Source organism: Entelurus aequoreus, linkage group LG09, assembly GCF_033978785.1.
Source record: "Entelurus aequoreus isolate RoL-2023_Sb linkage group LG09, RoL_Eaeq_v1.1, whole genome shotgun sequence".
Lineage (NCBI taxonomy): Eukaryota > Metazoa > Chordata > Actinopteri > Syngnathiformes > Syngnathidae > Entelurus > Entelurus aequoreus.
The window spans coordinates 60240335-60257664 of NC_084739.1; the positions used below are offsets into that span (position 1 = coordinate 60240335).

Here is a 17330-nt window from a genome sequence, read left to right on the forward strand (position 1 = left end):
AATTCAGTGTATAAAAAGGTAGTGTGTAAAAATTCATGGTATAAAAATTCAGTGTTTATAAATGCAGCGTTTAAAAATTTAGTGTGTAAAAAGTAATGGTATAAAAATTTTGTGTTTAAAAAATTCAGTGTTTATAAATTCTGTGTGTAAAAATTCAGTGTATAAAAGTTTATGGTGTAAAAGTTCAGTGTGTAAAAATGCATGGTATACAAAATTCAGTGTTTACAAATTCAGTGTATAAAAATTTTGTGTATACAATTCCAATGTTTAAAAATTTAGTGCATAAAAAATTCAGTGTTTAAAAAGTCAATGATTATAAATTCTGTGTTTAAAAATTCAGTGTATAAAAACTCAGTATTTAATGTAGTGTGTAAAAATTCGGTGTATAAAAAGTCAGTATTTAATGTAGTGTGTAAAAAGTCAGTGTATAAAAAGTCAGTATTTATAAATGCAGTGTTTAAAAATTCAGTGTATAAAAATTTAGTGTGTAAAAATGAATGGTATAAAAATTCAGTGTTTATAAATGCAGCGTTTAAAAATTTTGTGTGTAAAAATTAATGGTATAAATATTGATTGTTTTAGGTATATTGTAAAACTTACAAACGTCGCTTGGAGTTTTTAATGAAGAATCCTTTCGAGCAGAACAGTAGACGAAACAAGACTTATACTTTCGGTTCAAGGCACGAAACAGGAAGTACATTCTCAACCCGCAGCATCTGCAGTGAGCGAATTCGTCCAAAAGATGGCGCCGTAGCAAAAAACAATAACACACTTTTTCAGTGTCTCTATAGGTATATGAAAACTATTTGTTGAATACAAAACACTATGGCCGTTGGCGAAGACAAATCCATAAATTAGCCGCACCGTTTTATTGACTGCAGGGTTCAAAGCTTAGGAAAGAAGTACAGGTTTATAGTCCGGAAAATACGGTAATACAGATTTTATTGTGTAAATACATTACAATTTGGTATTTAATACAGATTGAATTAATATAAATATATTACAATTTGATAATACTATGTTTTGATTATGTACATATATTACAATTTGGTAATGATACAGATATAATGTATGTAAATATATCTCAGTTTGATAGTATAGATTTGATCATGTAAATATATTACAATTCAAGAATACAGATTTGATTTATGCAACTACATTACAATTTTGTAAATGTAATACAGATTTGATTAAGTAAATATATAACAATTGGGTAAAAATACAGATTTGATTTATGTGTTTACATTGCAATTTGGTAATAATACATGTTTGATCTATGTAGATATATTACAACTGTTTAATATTATAGATCCAATGGATCTACATTTATCCCAATTTGCGAGGAATATACGTTTGATTTATGTAAATACATCCCTATTTGGTAATGATACAAATTAGAAATAAGTAAATACTGTACATTGCAATTGCTGACATCAAGCTAAGCAGACAAAAAACATGAGTGCACTCACCAGCCATTTTATTAGGTACACCAGCACAATCCCATTTCATCTGGTAGAGAGAGCTGTTCAAAATCCAATATAACACAGTAAAGCTTAATTTTGAGTATTTTACATTTGGACTTTATTTTTGTGTTGATTACAATTCATATAAATCTGGACAAAACATTTAATTGTTTAATTTATTTATATAATCATTAAATAAAAACTCCAATGATAATTTGAGTAGTACCGGTACATGGGATCCTCTCACCCCTAGTAAAAAGTGTGGGTCCCATGAGGTTAAAACTGTTTGTGCTAATATTCAGCTACAAAATACTACCACTGTAATAATGAACACATTGTTACAGTGCTGATTAAATGTCAGCTTGATTATCTTTGTAAAGCAGGGGTCTTCAACATGTTCCAGGCCAAGGACCCCCTACTTAAATATCTTGTATAAAATTGTGTTTTCATTTAATCTGGTCCTGCAAACTCCTTGTTATTGTGCAAAACTAAGATTTTCAAATAATACAGGTGCAGCATAGCACTGCTAATCGCTAACACAAATCAAATATTGGAAACCTGAGTGGTACAGGGAGTGTCACTTGCATTTCCGAACTGGATTACTATTATTTGTTGGATTGTGTGTTTGCTGCAGAGCGCCAGTAGAGACCCTCAGCGTTCTCCCATGCAGTGGAGTTCTGCATCCAACGCAGGCTTCACCAACAGAACCAACGCCACGTGGTTGCCCGTGCACCCCGACTACAGCAACGTCAACGTGGAGGTATACAACACATCACTTTCTTATTTATTCATTCCTAACTAGAGATGTCCGATAATGGCTTTTTTGCCGATATCCGATATTGTCCAACTCTTAATCACCGATTCCGATATCAACCGATACCGATATATACAGTGGTGGAATTAACACATTATTATGCCTAATTTTGTTGTGATGCCCCGCTAGATGCATTAAACAATGTAACAAGGTTTTCCAAAATAAATCAACTCAAGTTATGGAAAAAAATGCCAACATTGCACTGCCATATTTATTATTGTTGTCACAAAGTGCATTATTTTATTTAACATGCCTCAAAACAGCAGCTTGGAATTTGGGACATGGGGTTTTGGGTATTTGTTCTGTTGTGTTTATGTTGTGTTACGGTACGAATGTTCTCCCGAAATGTGTTTGTCATTCTTGTTTGGTGTGGGTTCACAGTGTGGCGCATATTTGTAACAGTGTTAAAGTTGTTTATACGGTCACCCTCAGTGTGACCTGTATGGCTGTTGATCAAGTATGCCTTGCGTTCACTTGTGTGTGTGATTGGGCCGGCACGCAAAGGCAGTGCCTTTAAGGAATATCGGCGCTCTGTACTTCTCCCTACGTCCGTGTACACAGCGCCGTTTTAAAAAGTCATACATTTTACTTTTTGAAACCGATACCGATAATTTCCGATATTACATTTTGAAGCATTTATCGGCCGATAATTCCGGACTGCCGATCTTTTCGGATATCCCTATTCCTAACGGTGCGTTGAGTGTTTCCATGTGTCCTCGCTCAGGACCAGAAGCAAGACGAAGGTTCGCTCCTGTCCCGGTACCGACTCCTGAACACGCTGCGTCAGTCGGAGCCGGCTCTTCAACGAGGCTGGTTCTGCTACGTCCACGCAGACCACCACGTCTTCTCCTACATCCGAGAACTGGACGGGCTGGACCGCGCCTTCCTCCTGGTGCTCAATTTGGGCAAGGAGTCGGCCGTCACGGATCTCTCCGCCGTCGGCGAGCTGCCCGAGCAGCTGGAGGTTCTGATGAGCACAGACGTGGCCAACGACCGCAAAGCGGTGCAGAAATCTCAGATCCAGACCCAGGCTGGAGAGGGTTTGCTGATGCGGTTCTCGGCCCGCGCTCGGTTTAACACCAACCATCCCAGCCAGTGTTACGTGTCTGAGAAGGCCTGTTATTTAAGTGTCATGGACATTCTCTATACCTGCTAACACCATCTTCTAATGTTATTGTTTCATGTCTGACTCAATAAGAAAGCATCACTGCAATGACTTCCCTTCTCCTTCTGTCTTCCACTAAAGTGCAAACTTTCCGGTTCTTCGCATCCACAGGTTTATCTGGTCCTCCTGCGTCGTGAAGATGGGGGAGGAGGATCCAGGCCCAGCTCCTTGTAGAGAAACGATAGCGTGAAGGCTTCCTGCGTAGAGGAGAGCAGAGATTTAGACCTGAGAGAAGTGAGTACAGCACTCACATTTTGTTCCATCTTGTCAAAGGACAATACTACAAACCCCGTTTCCATATGAGTTGGGAAATTGTGTTAGATGTAAATACAAACGGAATACAATGATTTGCAAATCATTTTCAACCCATATTCAGTTGAATATGCTACAAAGACAACATATTTGATGTTCAAACTGATAAACTTTTTTTTCACTGCACGTAAGCAGCTAAGCCCGTGACCTTCGATCCCTCAGGCAGTACTGCATCAACAAGCGACATCAGTGTGTAAAGGATATCACCACATGGGCTCAGGAACACTTCAGAAACCCACTGTCAGTAACTACAGTTGGTCGTTACGTCTGTAAGTGCAAGTTAAAACTCTTCTATGCAAGGCGAAAACCGTTTATCAACAACACCCAGAAACGACATCGGCTTCGCTGGGCCTGAGCTCATCTAAGATGGACTGATACAAAGTGGAAAAGTGTTCTGTGGTCTGACGAGTCCACATTTCAAATTGTTTTTGGAAACTGTGGACGTCATGTCCTCCGGACCAAAGAGGAAAAGAACCATCCGGATTGTTATAGGCGCAAAGTTGAAAAGCCAGCATCTGTGATGGTATGGGGGTGTATTAGTGCCCAAGACATGGGTAACTTACACATCTGTGAAGGCGTCATTAATGCTGAAAGGTAAATACAGGTTTTGGAGCAACATATGTTGCCATCCAAGCAACGTTACCATGGACGCCCCTGCTTATTTCAGCAAGACAATGCCAAGCCACGTGTTACATCAACGTGAATTCATAGTAAAAGAGTGTGGGTACTACACTGACCTGCCTGTAGTCCAGACCTGTCTTCCATTGAAAATGTGTGGCGCATTATGAAGCCTAAAATACCACAACAGAGACCCCCGGACTGTTGAACAACTTAAGCTGTACATCAAGCAAGAATGGGAAAGAATTCCACCTGAAAAGCTTAAAAAATGTGTCTCCTCTGTTCCCAAACGTTTACTGAGTGTTGTTAAAAGGAAAGGCCTTGTAACACAGTGGTGAACATGCCCTTTCCCAACTACTTTGGCACGTGTTGCAGCCATGAAATTGTAAGTTAATTATTATTTGCAAAAAAAAAAAAAAAGTTTATGAGTTTGAACATCAAAATATCTTGTCTTTGAATTGAATATGGGTTGAAAAGGATTTGCAAATCATTGTATTCCGTTTACATTTACATCTAACACAATTTCCCAACTCATATGGAAACGGGGTTTGTAATACTACTAGGTCATATTTAACTGCATCCGCTCTTGTCTCAAAAACAATGTTTTTATGAGAGTATGGACACATGCTCCTGAGGAGTCCATGAAACAAGGTGTGGGGTTCCCCCAGGCTCAATTTTAGGTCCCATTATTTTTAATTGAGACAAAGCATCAGCGTCTCCTGGTGGCACGGGACCAACAAATACCCTTTAGGTGACAGTTTAAAAAAAAAACAAACAAAAAAACAGACAGCAAGGTAGTTTTGTGTTATTAGTGTCAACATGTCAACATTTTCTCGTTACAGTACACCCGTTTGCTCTTTTATTCCACTTCTTATGTTTTTTTTGTAATAATCTTTTTTACATAGTGCTGCAGCAGGTTGTTCAAAAATAAGCTTTGGACAGCTTTGCTTTAAACCAGGGGTGTCAAACTCATTTTAGCTCTGGGGCTGCATGGAGGAAAATCTATGCACAATAAAATCATGGCATTTAAAACCAAAAAATAAAAACAACTTCAGATTGTTTTCTTTGTCTTACTTTTGCCAAAAATAGAACAAACACATTTTGAAAATATTACAATATAAATATTTCAAAACATACCGGCAGCATTAAAGTTTAGATCCGTGAAGGAAAGAAGAAAGTGAATGAATGTTTATAACTGAATACATTTACATATGCATAAACATTTCTTTTATTTTGTATTATTTTTCTTAATGAATTAAGTAACGTTTATGATAACCTTTTTCCAAAACACAATATAGGATGTGAGATATAACAGGATAATGCATACATTTATCACTTGTTTTCAAAAAAAGCGGGACCCCAACAATCTACTGTGGGACCCCATTTTTAAGACTTCATGGGATCCCTGGGACCCCATTTTGAAAACTCCTAGCGCCAACACCTAGGCTTTAAACTAACACAATCAACAACAAATCTGGGTGTGATTTCTGACTAACAATTATGACAAAAATGTTTTTATCACGTTGTTATTGTCAGTGCCTTATAAACCGGTGTAAAGCACCCTGTGTTGCAACTTGCCTGTATATGAAAAAGTTATATATAACACTTTGATTTGATTAATACAATAGGAAGTACACTTTAAAGTAGTCCGTGTACAGCTTGTATAACAGTATGGATTTACGATCTACTGAAAAATGGGTCAAAACACAGACATTATTATAGAAATAAATGTCCTAATAGTGTGGTTGTCTAGCACTGCCTTAATCATTTTGGATGTGGACATGATCAGAGCTGTTAGTGGAATCCTCTATCATGACACCTCCTCCACCTTCCTTACTTGCTTTTAGAGTCAGTACATGTTGGATGGGTTTCCCCTCAATGAACCTCAGCTCTCCAGTTTTGGCAGCACTTGATATTGAGCAAGAGACAATTATTTTGCTACTCCCTTGTGTTGCCATCTATGTAGACAATTATTTCTGTGTTGACACATTTTCAGTGGATAGTAAAGCTACATCACAAAATGAAGGCAATAATGCAAATTAATCCATCGTTATTAATCAACACATCGGCAGTGCAGAATTGTTAGAAGTACACCTCTGCAATAACATTGTTTCTCTTTGAACATTAAAGAAAATAGAAAAGAAAGTAATGTCAATTAGAAAAACTGACATTATTTTTAGTCTGTAACAGAAAATATTTAAAGCACATCAATTTGCCTGAAATAATTTTTTTTTTTAAATCCCTATTTAAACCACAAATATTTTTGACTGACTTGAACATTTTTGATACTGAAAAATAAAATAAATTCAATAAAATAAACAATTCAAATTGATCAGCAACTTAACTCGGGAGCACAATATATAAAACACTTTAACCTACAAAACAAAAAATACATTTATGCTAATTTTTTCTAATTAAAAATGAGGATGTCAGAATTAATGGCTACAATGAGCATGTTTTGTAGAGAACAGCTTTTCTGAGCGAGGTTTAAAGCATGATACTGCATGATACTGATAAAGCGTGGTCCCCAGGCTCACCCAGCAACACCACTATTTGAAAAAAAAAAAACGGCTTTAAAAACATGTTTTTTCGTTACATGAACATCAGGGTTTCCCACACATTCATTTATTTGTGGCGGCCCGCCACGAAAGAATTACGTCCGCCACAAATTAAATTTTTTTTTTTTTTTTTTTAAATAATAAAAAAACAATTTTTTGTTTTTGTTTTTGTCCTCTTCAGCTTCTCAGGCAAATCCTATAGTTGATGTAGATGCCCATATCGGCTGTTCAGATTTACTTTACAAAAGAGAAGTGTAGGATACTTCTCTTGTTGCCTCATTTGTATTTGACTTTATTAAATGTATTTATATTAGAAACACAACATGTGTATATAACAAAGGGTGCAAAGTCTGCAGGCAGTAGGAAACACATGGTTAAGTGTAGGGAGTAAAACTGATGGCAGTCTAAAGTTCAAGATTTTTGGAGCTCTTTGTTCAGTGGATCAGATGTTTGATGAAGCTCTGTGTCTATCTACCACCACTACTGTTTTCTGTTTATTTGTTACTGACTGTGGCAGGACACCTCTGCCTCTGTTTCACTTTATGTTGCTGGTAAATAATATGGTTGTAGTAGTAGGCCAAAGTTAAATTATTTAGTATGCACTAATTAAAGGGGCAGAGCTTTGAGACATTTTAGCTTTTATATTTTATAATATATATTTTTTGTAAGAACCACAATTAATAAATATATTTCAGTGAATAACTAATTGTTCAAATCTGTATATAAATATGTACATAAAGTGTTGTAATTATATTGTAAAATGGATGGATGGATGGACGTTTAAAACAAAACTGTTATTATTAATTAGTAAGTATACATTTTTTAGCCTTTTTAGAGAAAATCAAATCATTGTAGTAAATTGTGCAAATTACTCGATGATGTCATGGTGGCCACGCCCATAGTCACGCCCCCACCGCCACAGGTATCTTGGCAGTTTATGGGAAACACTGAACATGACGTTTGACAAACATATATATTCCATTCTTTCTTGACTCAAAACAAAACAGCGTTCATTAAGATTAAAAATGAATAATGTGACTAATCTAAATTAATCTAAAAAAAAATATTGTTCACTCTACAAGCTGTGCACTGATTATTTTTCAATAGTATTGTCTCTTGAGAAGATATAACATGTTTGCTAAAATGTGATGGTTTACTTTTATGAGATAAAGCAATATAACAATCTGATGCATACAAGTGACAACTTAAGTTATTTTTTTATTACAAGTTCTCCAATCAGTGCCTCATGACTGGAAGAAATGCACTGATCAATCAATCAATCAATCAATGTTTATTTATATAGCCCTAAATCACTAGTGTCTCAAAGGGCTGTACAAGCCACAACGACATCCTCGGTGTCGAGTGGGTCTGATATAATATTGTGAAAGTCCAACACATCAGCGAAAGTCCAGTCCATGGTGGGGCCAGCGGGAACCATCCCGAGTGGAGACGGGTCAGCAGCGTAGAGATGTCCCCATCTGATGGACAGGCTAGCGGTCCACCCCGGAGCAGAGTAGAAAAGAAAAGAAAAGAAACGGCAGATCAACTGGTCTAAAAAGGGAGTCTATTTAAAGGCTAGAGTATACAAATGAGTTTTAAGATGAGACTTAAATGCTTCTACTGAGGTAGCATCTCTAACTTTTACCGGGAGGGCATTCCATAGTATTGGAGCCCGAATAGAAAACGCTCTATAGCCCGCAGACTTTTTTTGGGCTCTGGGAATCACTAATAAGCCGGAGTTCTTTGAACGCAGATTTCTTGCCGGGACATATGGTACAATACAATCGTCAAGATAGGCAGGAGCTTGACCGTGTAGTATTTTATACGTAAGTAGTAAAACCTTAAAGTCGCATCTTAGGTGCACAGGAAGCCAGTGCAAGTGAGCCAGTATAGGCGTAATATGATCAAACTTTCTTGTTTTTGTCAAAAGTCTAGCAGCCGCATTTTGTACCATCTGTAATCTTTTAATGCTAGACATAGGGAGGCCCGAAAATAATACGTTACAGTAATCGAGACGAGATGTAACGAACGCATGGATAATGATCTCAGCATCGCTTGTGGACAAAATGGAACGAATTTTAGCGATATTACGGAGATGAAAGAAGGCCGTTTTAGTAACACTCTTAATGTGTGACTCAAACGAGAGAGTTGGGTCGAAGATAATACCCAGATTCTTTACCGAGTCGCCTTGTTTAATTGTTTGGTTGTCAAATGTTAAGGTGGTATTATTAAATAGATGTTGGTGTTGAGCAGGACCGATAATCAGCATTTCCGTTTTCTTAGCGTTGAGTTGCAAAAAGTTAGCGGACATCCATTGTTTAATTTCATTAAGACACGCCTCCAGCTGACTACAATCCGGCGTGTTGGTCAGCTTTAGGGGCATGTAGAGTTGGGTGTCATCAGCATAACAGTGAAAGCTAACACCGTATTTGCGTATAATGTCACCTAGCGGCAGCATGTAAATACTAAAGAGTGCAGGGCCAAGAACTGAACCCTGGGGAACTCCGCACGTTACCTTAACATAGTCCGAGGTCACATTGTTATGGGAGACACACTGCATCCTGTCAGTAAGATAAGAGTTAAACCAAGACAAGGCTAAGTCTGACATCCCAATACGCGTTTTGATACGCTCTAATAAAATATTATGATCAACAGTATCGAAAGCGGCGCTAAGATCAAGAAGCAGCAACATAGATGAAGCATCAGAATCCATCGTCAGCAATAGATCATTAGTCATTTTTGCGAGGGCTGTCTCCGTAGAGTGATTTGCCCTGAAACCGGATTGAAAAGGTTCATAGAGATTGTTAGTCACTAAGTGTTCATTTAGCTGCTGTGCGACAATTTTTTCGAGAATTTTCGAGATAAACGGTAGGTGGGACACCGGCCGGTAGTTCACCATGAGGTCAGGATCGAGGTTAGGTCTTTTGAGTAGAGGATGAATAACCGCTTTTTTGAATGCTAGAGGAACAGTACCAGAGGAAAGTGATAGGTTTATAATATTTAACACTGATGGACCTAATAAAACAAAAAGCTCCTTGATAAGTTTCCCAGGAATTGGGTCAAGTAAACATGTTGTTTGTTTTGTCCCATTTACACATTTTAACAATTCCTCCAATGTTATTTCATCAAAGAGAGAGAAACTATTTTGGAGGGCAATGTCCGTCGTATATACAGTCATATTTGTGTTAATAGAACCCAGTTGTGGCTGGGATGCATTGTCTTTAATCTCTTTTCTAATGAGTTCAATTTTCTTATTAAAGAAATTCATAAAGTCATCTGCTGAGTGGGTGGAGCTACTGGGAGGAGTCCCTTGTTGGGTTAGCGATGCTACTGTACTAAACAAAAATTTAGGATCATTTTTGTTGAGGTGGATGAGATTTGAGTAATATTTAGCTTTAGCTGAGGTAAGCATGCGTTTATAAGTTATTAAACTATCACTCCATGCTTGATGGAAAACCTCAAGTTTAGTCGCACGCCATTTGCGTTCCAGCTTTCTACATGATAATTTCTGGGCTTTAGTTTCTTCTGTAAACCATGGGGTACGCCTTTTAGGGGCCCTTTTTAGCTTTAGCGGTGCTACAATATCAATGGTGTCGCGCAGGGCGTCGTTAAAGTTGTTAGTGAGGTTATCAATAGAGCCCACATAATTTGGGAAATGTGCCATTACTGAAGGCAGTAGGTCAGTAAGAGTCGTCGTTGTGGCAGTATTAATGTTGCGGCTGCTATAGTAGTTATTATTATTATTATTAGTTTGTTGACAATGAGTCCGAACTTCGAATTTTATAAGGTAATGATCGGACATTACTTTAGTGTACGGGAGTATCGTAACTTTAGAGGTGGTGACACCCCTGACAAGCACTAGATCTATCGTATTACCGTTGCGATGCGTGGGTTCATTTATTACTTGTGTAAGACCACAGCTATCAATTATAGTCTGGAGCGCCACGCATGGAGGGTCCGATGGGGTATTCATGTGGATGTTAAAGTCTCCCATTATGATTATATTGTCGGCGTGCGTCACTAGATCAGCAACGAACTCTGAAAATTCATTGATAAAGTCCGAATAGGGCCCAGGGGGGCGGTAGATGACAGCCAGGTGGAGAGGCAGCGGTGTGACAAACCTCATAGTGAGCACCTCAAACGAGTTATATTTATTATTTAGGTCCGAGGTAAGGCTAAAGTTTTTGTTGTATATTAGTGCAACACCCCCACCCCTTTTAATGGGGCGGGCAATATGCGTTCCCGCATAGCCAGGAGGAGACGCCTCACCCAGCGCAAAAAATTCGTCTGGTTTGAGCCAGGTCTCGGCTAGACCAACGACATCAAGATTGTTGTCTCTGATGACTTCATTAACTAATAACGTTTTGGAAGACAATGACCTTATGTTTAAAAAGCCCATATTATAGGTAGTGGGCTGTTTTGAGGAGTTTTTGTTGAAAGTATCCGTAGTAGCAATATTAATAATGTTACGTTTATTATGCATAGTGCACTTTAAATAATTTCGACCATATCTAGGAATTGATATGACAGGAATTTTTAGATTGTTTGCCACCTCAGTAAAATGCATGTCCACCTCTGACGCAGAAAAAACATTATGTGAGTTGTATATTATTCTAGAAGAATTGCTATGTGTGCAGGGATTATCCAGCCTGGCGCTGGCTAGTTCTAGCTTAACAGACTCCTTATTAGCGCTTCTTTGTGGATTAGCATTTAGCTTTTTCGTTAGCCCCGCTAACAACAAAGCATTTAGCTTTGTTGTTAGCCCCGCCCGACACCCCCGCTTCTGCTTCCGAGCGCACCGCTTACGTCTCTTTCGCTGACCGGCTCCGCTGGTAGTCGACGCCGCTGCTTCAAAGGCCACTGCTGGATGTAGCTCGCGAAGAATTCCCAAGCTAGCGAGTAGGTCCATCGTACACGCATCTATCAGCCCAAAATGGCCCGATCTCTCCACATCCAGAATTGTAAGTCGGTCGTAAGTGATCACGGAGTGAACACGCTGTGAGCCAGCCATGAAATTGACTGAATTGAGGGGTATTTTTGCCCTCACTTCCAGGAGCGCTCGCACGAAGCCGCTGCTCTGAAGCGCAGCCATCTTGGATCAAGATGTAAAAGTACCGTCGCTGGGTTTTTATCTACTAGTGTATTTAGAAGGGAACTGCACTTTTTGGGGGAAATTTTGTCTATCATTCACAATCCTTATGTAAGACAAGATCACATATGTTTTTATTTTTTCATTCATTCTAAGTCTTAAATAAACATTAGTAAAAGTCAGCTAACATTGGAGTCAATGGAAATCGCTTTATTCCGCCCTAAAGCGATCTTAAAAAGCTCCATCAATGTTTTCTATACACGCTGCAAGTATACATGCAATGTAGTAATATTCATAATAACATGTAATATTTACATATTTTGCTCATTTTAAGCATACATCCGTGTATTCATTTCACAGACGCATGACAATGTTCGCTTTTTCCTTCAACAACAACAACACTACTAATCATGCAGACTTCATGAGGGACAACAATGACTACTTTTGGACAAATGACGATCCAGAAACTTATATTTTTGAGTCTGGACATAAGGAGGATGAGCTACAAATTTTAGAAGCTGTATGCTCAACAGAGCCATCTTTAGTAAAACACTAAGCATCATGTAGCAGCATTGCTAAGTGCTAAACAAGAAATACAAACTATGAACATAATAAAACAATCACTTACTGTACAATGTCTGCTCTCATTGGGATGTCGACTGATAGGATGTTCATATATTCTCCTTTGGATTAGGAATTAATCATAAACCTTAAAGGGTTCAAAAAATAAAAGGGAGGTGCAAAGAGCGTTCTTTTGTGTCTTTCTTGCTATCTCCAGGTATAAGTTGAATGTGTTTTTACGCATCCGCACCCAAGTTATGGAACTCTCCCACCTGAGTTGCGAGCCATCATGGAGCTAGAAGCTTTTAAATCTCAACTAAAAACATAATTGTTTGAATTGGAATTTTAACAAACAATTGCTATAAGTATTTATGTTTTACTGTTTTTAATGTGAGTGGTTTTACTTGCTTTCAAATTATTTGTTCTGTAGAGCAGTGGTCCCCAACCTTTTTGTAGCTGCGGACCGGTCAACGCTTGAAAACTTGTCCCACGGACCGGGGGGTGTGTGAAATTTAAAAAAAAAAGTGTTTTATTTATTTTTTTCATAAAGAAATACAATCATGTGTGCTTACAGACTGTATCCCTGCAGACTGTATTGATCTATATTGATATACAATGTATATATTGTGTTTTTTATGTTGATTTAATAAAAAAAAAAATTTTTTTTTTTTTTTTTTTTTAAATTTCTTGTACGGCCCGGTACCAATCGGTCCGCGGACTGGTACCGGGCCGCGGCCCGGTGGTTGGGGACCACTGCTGTAGAGCACTTTGTGCACCATCGTGATGTTGTAAGGTGCTACACAAATAAACCTCGATTGAACCTTCTACTATCCAGGTGAGAGGCACGATTTATAACCTAGAATTAACTTTCACCACCTCAGAAGTGATCAGAATGGAGCAGCTCAGTATGTCAATATAGCAGCACAAGCTAGTTAGTGCTCTGTGATCACTGCGCGGCTAAAAGTAGTTCCTCGACATTAGCGCTTATAATAACATCGTTAAAACTTGGTTAACATTCAGGTCAGGAGATGTAAATAGAGTATTGGTTGGTATGGGTGCATTAGAGTACTCCCATTAGCTGCATTGTTCGTCACCTCCTACTTGCCGTATTTTACGACTTAGAATGCATAAAAAAGAGAAAAATGTGTTCTTGTCTTACATAGGGATTGTGAATAATAGGCAAAATGTACGAGGGGCCGTTAGGGACATTATTCAGAATTACCTCTTACATACACTACTGAAATGCTCTCACATAAACAACTGAAATGTTTTTCTCTCACACACACTACTGAAACACTCTTATACACACTACTGAAATGCTCTCACTTAAAACAACTGAAATGTTCTTCTCTCTCACACACTACTGAAACAGTCTTATAAACACTACTGAAATTCTCTCACACACACTACTGAAACAGTCTTATAAACACTACTGAAATTCTCTCACACACACTACTGAAACAGTCTTATAAACACTACTGAAATTCTCTCTCACACACTACTGAAACAGTCTTATAAACATTACTGAAATTCTCTCACACACACTACTGAAACAGTCTTATAAACACTACTGAAATTCTCTCACATACACTACTGAAATGCTTTCACATACACTACTGAAAAGCTCTCACATACACTACTGAAATGCTTTCACATACACTACTGAAAAGCTCTCACATACACTACTGAAATGCTTTCACATACACTACTGAAAAGCTCTCACATACACTACTGAAAAGCTCTCACATACACTACTGAAAAGCTCTCACATACACTACTGAAATGCTTTCACATACACTACTGAAAAGCTCTCACATACACTACTGAAATGCTTTCACATACACTACTGAAAAGCTCTCACATACACTACTGAAAAGCTCTCACATACACTACTGAAAAGCTCTCACATACACTACTGAAATGCTTTCACATACACTACTGAAATGCTTTCACATACACTACTGAAAAGCTCTCACATACACTACTGAAAAGCTCTCACATACACTACTGAAATGCTGTCACATACACTTCTGAAATGCTCTCACATAAACAACTAAAATGTTTTTCTCTCACGCACACACACGTGCGTGTGAGAGACAACAATTTCAGTAGTATGTGTGCAAAGATTTCAGTTATGTGTATGAGAGCATCTTACCAGTGTTTATGAGAGAGGTTGCATTCCAGTTTAGGTCACCAACAATGCACGCACCTTTTCAGATAAGTTTTTTTTTTTTGTGTGTGTGTATAAGAGTGTTTCAGTAGTGTGTATAAGAGTGTTTCAGTAGTGTGTGTGAGAGAGAAAAACATTTCAGTTGTTTCTGTGAGAGCATTTCAGTAGTGTATGTAGGAGGTAATTCTGAATAATGTCCCTAACGGCCCCTCATAAAAATGTGCAGTTGCACTCTAAGTTATTTGTGGGATACATTGTGGTCATCTTCAACAAAGTTTTTACCTCCTCCAGCATCAAGTCCCAGTCTTCTGTTTCCAGGTGATCTCCTCCATGTTTGATATTCACAACAATGTTTGGTTCATGTTCTGTAAAGACAACACACTATTCAAGGCTACTCCACTTCCTGTCCAACTCATCCCCCCTCAGACCCGCCTCTCTGCTTCCTCTCCAATCCGTCCTCCTTAATTGAGCTGATCTCGCCCGGCCCGCCGCCTTCCCCCGTCCTCGCTGTTTCACAAGCGCGGTCTTGACCTTGACAGCTCCCCAGTCCGCGCCGTCTAATCTCCCGCGCTGATACGCTATCTCTTTACCATGCTAATGGGCCTTTAACCGCCCGCCTCCGTGCGCCATCAGCACTTTATCAAATAGACTCCAGAGCGCCGAGAGAGTCTGATTAGACGTGTGCTCGCCACGGAACCGCCCCCCGCTCAACCCCATCCGTCCATCACGCACGCCGCCGAGGGCGTATGAACAACAGCAGCCGGGCGAGTACCGCTGATGTGATGAGGTCCGATTAGAAGCGAGAGGGTGAAAGAGCCTGTCTATGGGGGAATGAGTGCAATTAGAGCACACACACACACACACACACACACACACACACACACACACACACACACACACACACACACACACACACACACACACACACACACACACACCGCGCAGTACTGCAAGGTGACCTGTGCTATACGTTGTACTTTAAATGACTACTTTGGTTACGTTGACGCGCACTGAAAGGAGCCATTAAAGCGTCTCAATCCGAAAGTACACAATGCGCACATAGCACGCGCACAATGGCACGCGTGGATGTGCACAATTTGTTTGCCGAATGTACAGTACCTATTTTCGCCGCCGCTTCCTTCAGCTTCTCGACGTACTTCAGGACACCGGCCAGAGGCACCCTGCTGTCCGCGCTGTAGGCCGTCAGCAGCATGGACGGGTAGCGCTAACACACGCACACACAAACACAAATACACAGGTTATCATTTGGAATGGGGACCAAGTTTCTGATCATCACTTTCTACAGGTTGTGGAGGCATAAAAAAAAAGAGGTAAAATGGCCACTGCCCAGTTAGCTCATACACGTCTTTAAAGGCCTACTGAAACCCACTACTACCGACCACGCAATCTGATAGTTTATATATCAATGATGAAATCTTAACATTATAACACATGCCAATACGGCCGGGTTAACTTATAAAGTGACATTTTAAATTTGCCGCTAAACTTCCGGTTCGAAACGCCTCTGAGGATGACGTATGCGCGTGACGTAGCCCGGCGAACACGGGTATGCCTTCCACATTGAAGCCAATACGAAAAAGCTCTGTTTTCATTTCATAATTCCACAGTATTCTGGACATCTGTGTTCGTGAATCTGTTTCAATCATGTTCATTGCATTATGGAGAAGGAAGCTGAGCAAGCAAAGAAGAAAGTTGTCGGTGCGAAATGGACGTATTTTTTGAACGTAGTCAGCCACAACAGTACACAGCCGGCGCTTCTTTGTTTACATTCCCGAAAGATGCAGTCAAGATGGAAGAACTCGGATAACAGAGACTCTAACCAGGAGGACATTTGACTTGGATACACAGACGCCTGTAGAGAACTGGGACAACACAGACTCTTACCAGGATTACTTTGATTTGGATGACAAAGACGCAGACGTGCTACTGTGAGTATGCAGCTTTGGCTTTTTTTTGCGTATGTACGTAACTTTTTTAAAATATATAAGCTTTATGAACCTTGGGTTAGGTGAACGGTCTTTTGGGCTGAGTGATTGTGTGTGTTGATCATGTGTTTGAATTGTATTGGCGTGTTCTATGGAGCTAGGAGCTAGCAGAGGAGCTAGCATAACACGTACCGTACCTACGTGCGCGTCACGTACGTAACTTTTTAAAAATATATAAGCTTTATGAACCTTGGGTTAGGTAAACGGTCTTTTGGGCTGAGTGATTGTGTGTGTTGATCAGGTGTTTGAATTGTATTGGCGTGTTCTATGGAGCTAGGAGCTAGCAGAGGAGCTAGGAGCTAGCATAACAAACACGCAGGTGTTATTATGCAGGATTAATTTGTGGCATATTAAATATAAGCCTGGTTGTGTTGTGGCTAATAGAGTATATATATGTCTTGTGTTTATTTACTGTTGTAGTCATTCCCAGCTGAATATCAGGTCACCCCCGGCTCTCACAGCATCTTCCCTATCTGAATAGCTTCAACTCCCCACTAGTCCTTCACTTGCACTTTACTCATTCACAAATCTTTCATCCTCGCTCAAATTAATGGGGAAATTGTCGCTTTCTCGG

At 39.2% G+C, this 17330-nt stretch overlaps 2 protein-coding genes across 6 annotated transcripts in view; one reads left to right on the forward strand and one right to left on the reverse strand.

The window, feature by feature from the left end:
• The window catches only part of slc3a1 (solute carrier family 3 member 1), a 57027-nt gene that overhangs the window by 16466 nt on the left and 23231 nt on the right, over positions 1 to 17330 (forward strand). For 3 of the 4 annotated variants that reach the window (XM_062059064.1, XM_062059067.1, XM_062059066.1), the window contains 2 exons: positions 2098 to 2223; positions 3002 to 3676. In XM_062059064.1, coding sequence (XP_061915048.1) covers positions 2098 to 2223; positions 3002 to 3433 — 558 coding nt within the window. In that variant the 3' untranslated portion in view covers positions 3434 to 3676. Of the gene's footprint in view, positions 1 to 2097; positions 2224 to 3001; positions 3677 to 12379; positions 12657 to 17330 lie in introns of those variants that run through there. The other variant, XM_062059065.1, reaches the window with a different exon arrangement.
• Positions 1359 to 17330, reverse strand: part of prepl (prolyl endopeptidase like) — a 44413-nt gene continuing 28441 nt past the window's right edge. Inside the window, exons 13-15 of one of the 2 annotated variants that reach the window (XM_062059062.1) lie at positions 15870 to 15975; positions 15033 to 15115; positions 1359 to 3639 (exon numbers count right to left, since the gene is read on the reverse strand). In XM_062059062.1, coding sequence (XP_061915046.1) covers positions 3556 to 3639; positions 15033 to 15115; positions 15870 to 15975 — 273 coding nt within the window. In that variant the 3' untranslated portion in view covers positions 1359 to 3555. Of the gene's footprint in view, positions 3640 to 8204; positions 8421 to 15032; positions 15116 to 15869; positions 15976 to 17330 lie in introns of those variants that run through there. The other variant, XM_062059063.1, reaches the window with a different exon arrangement.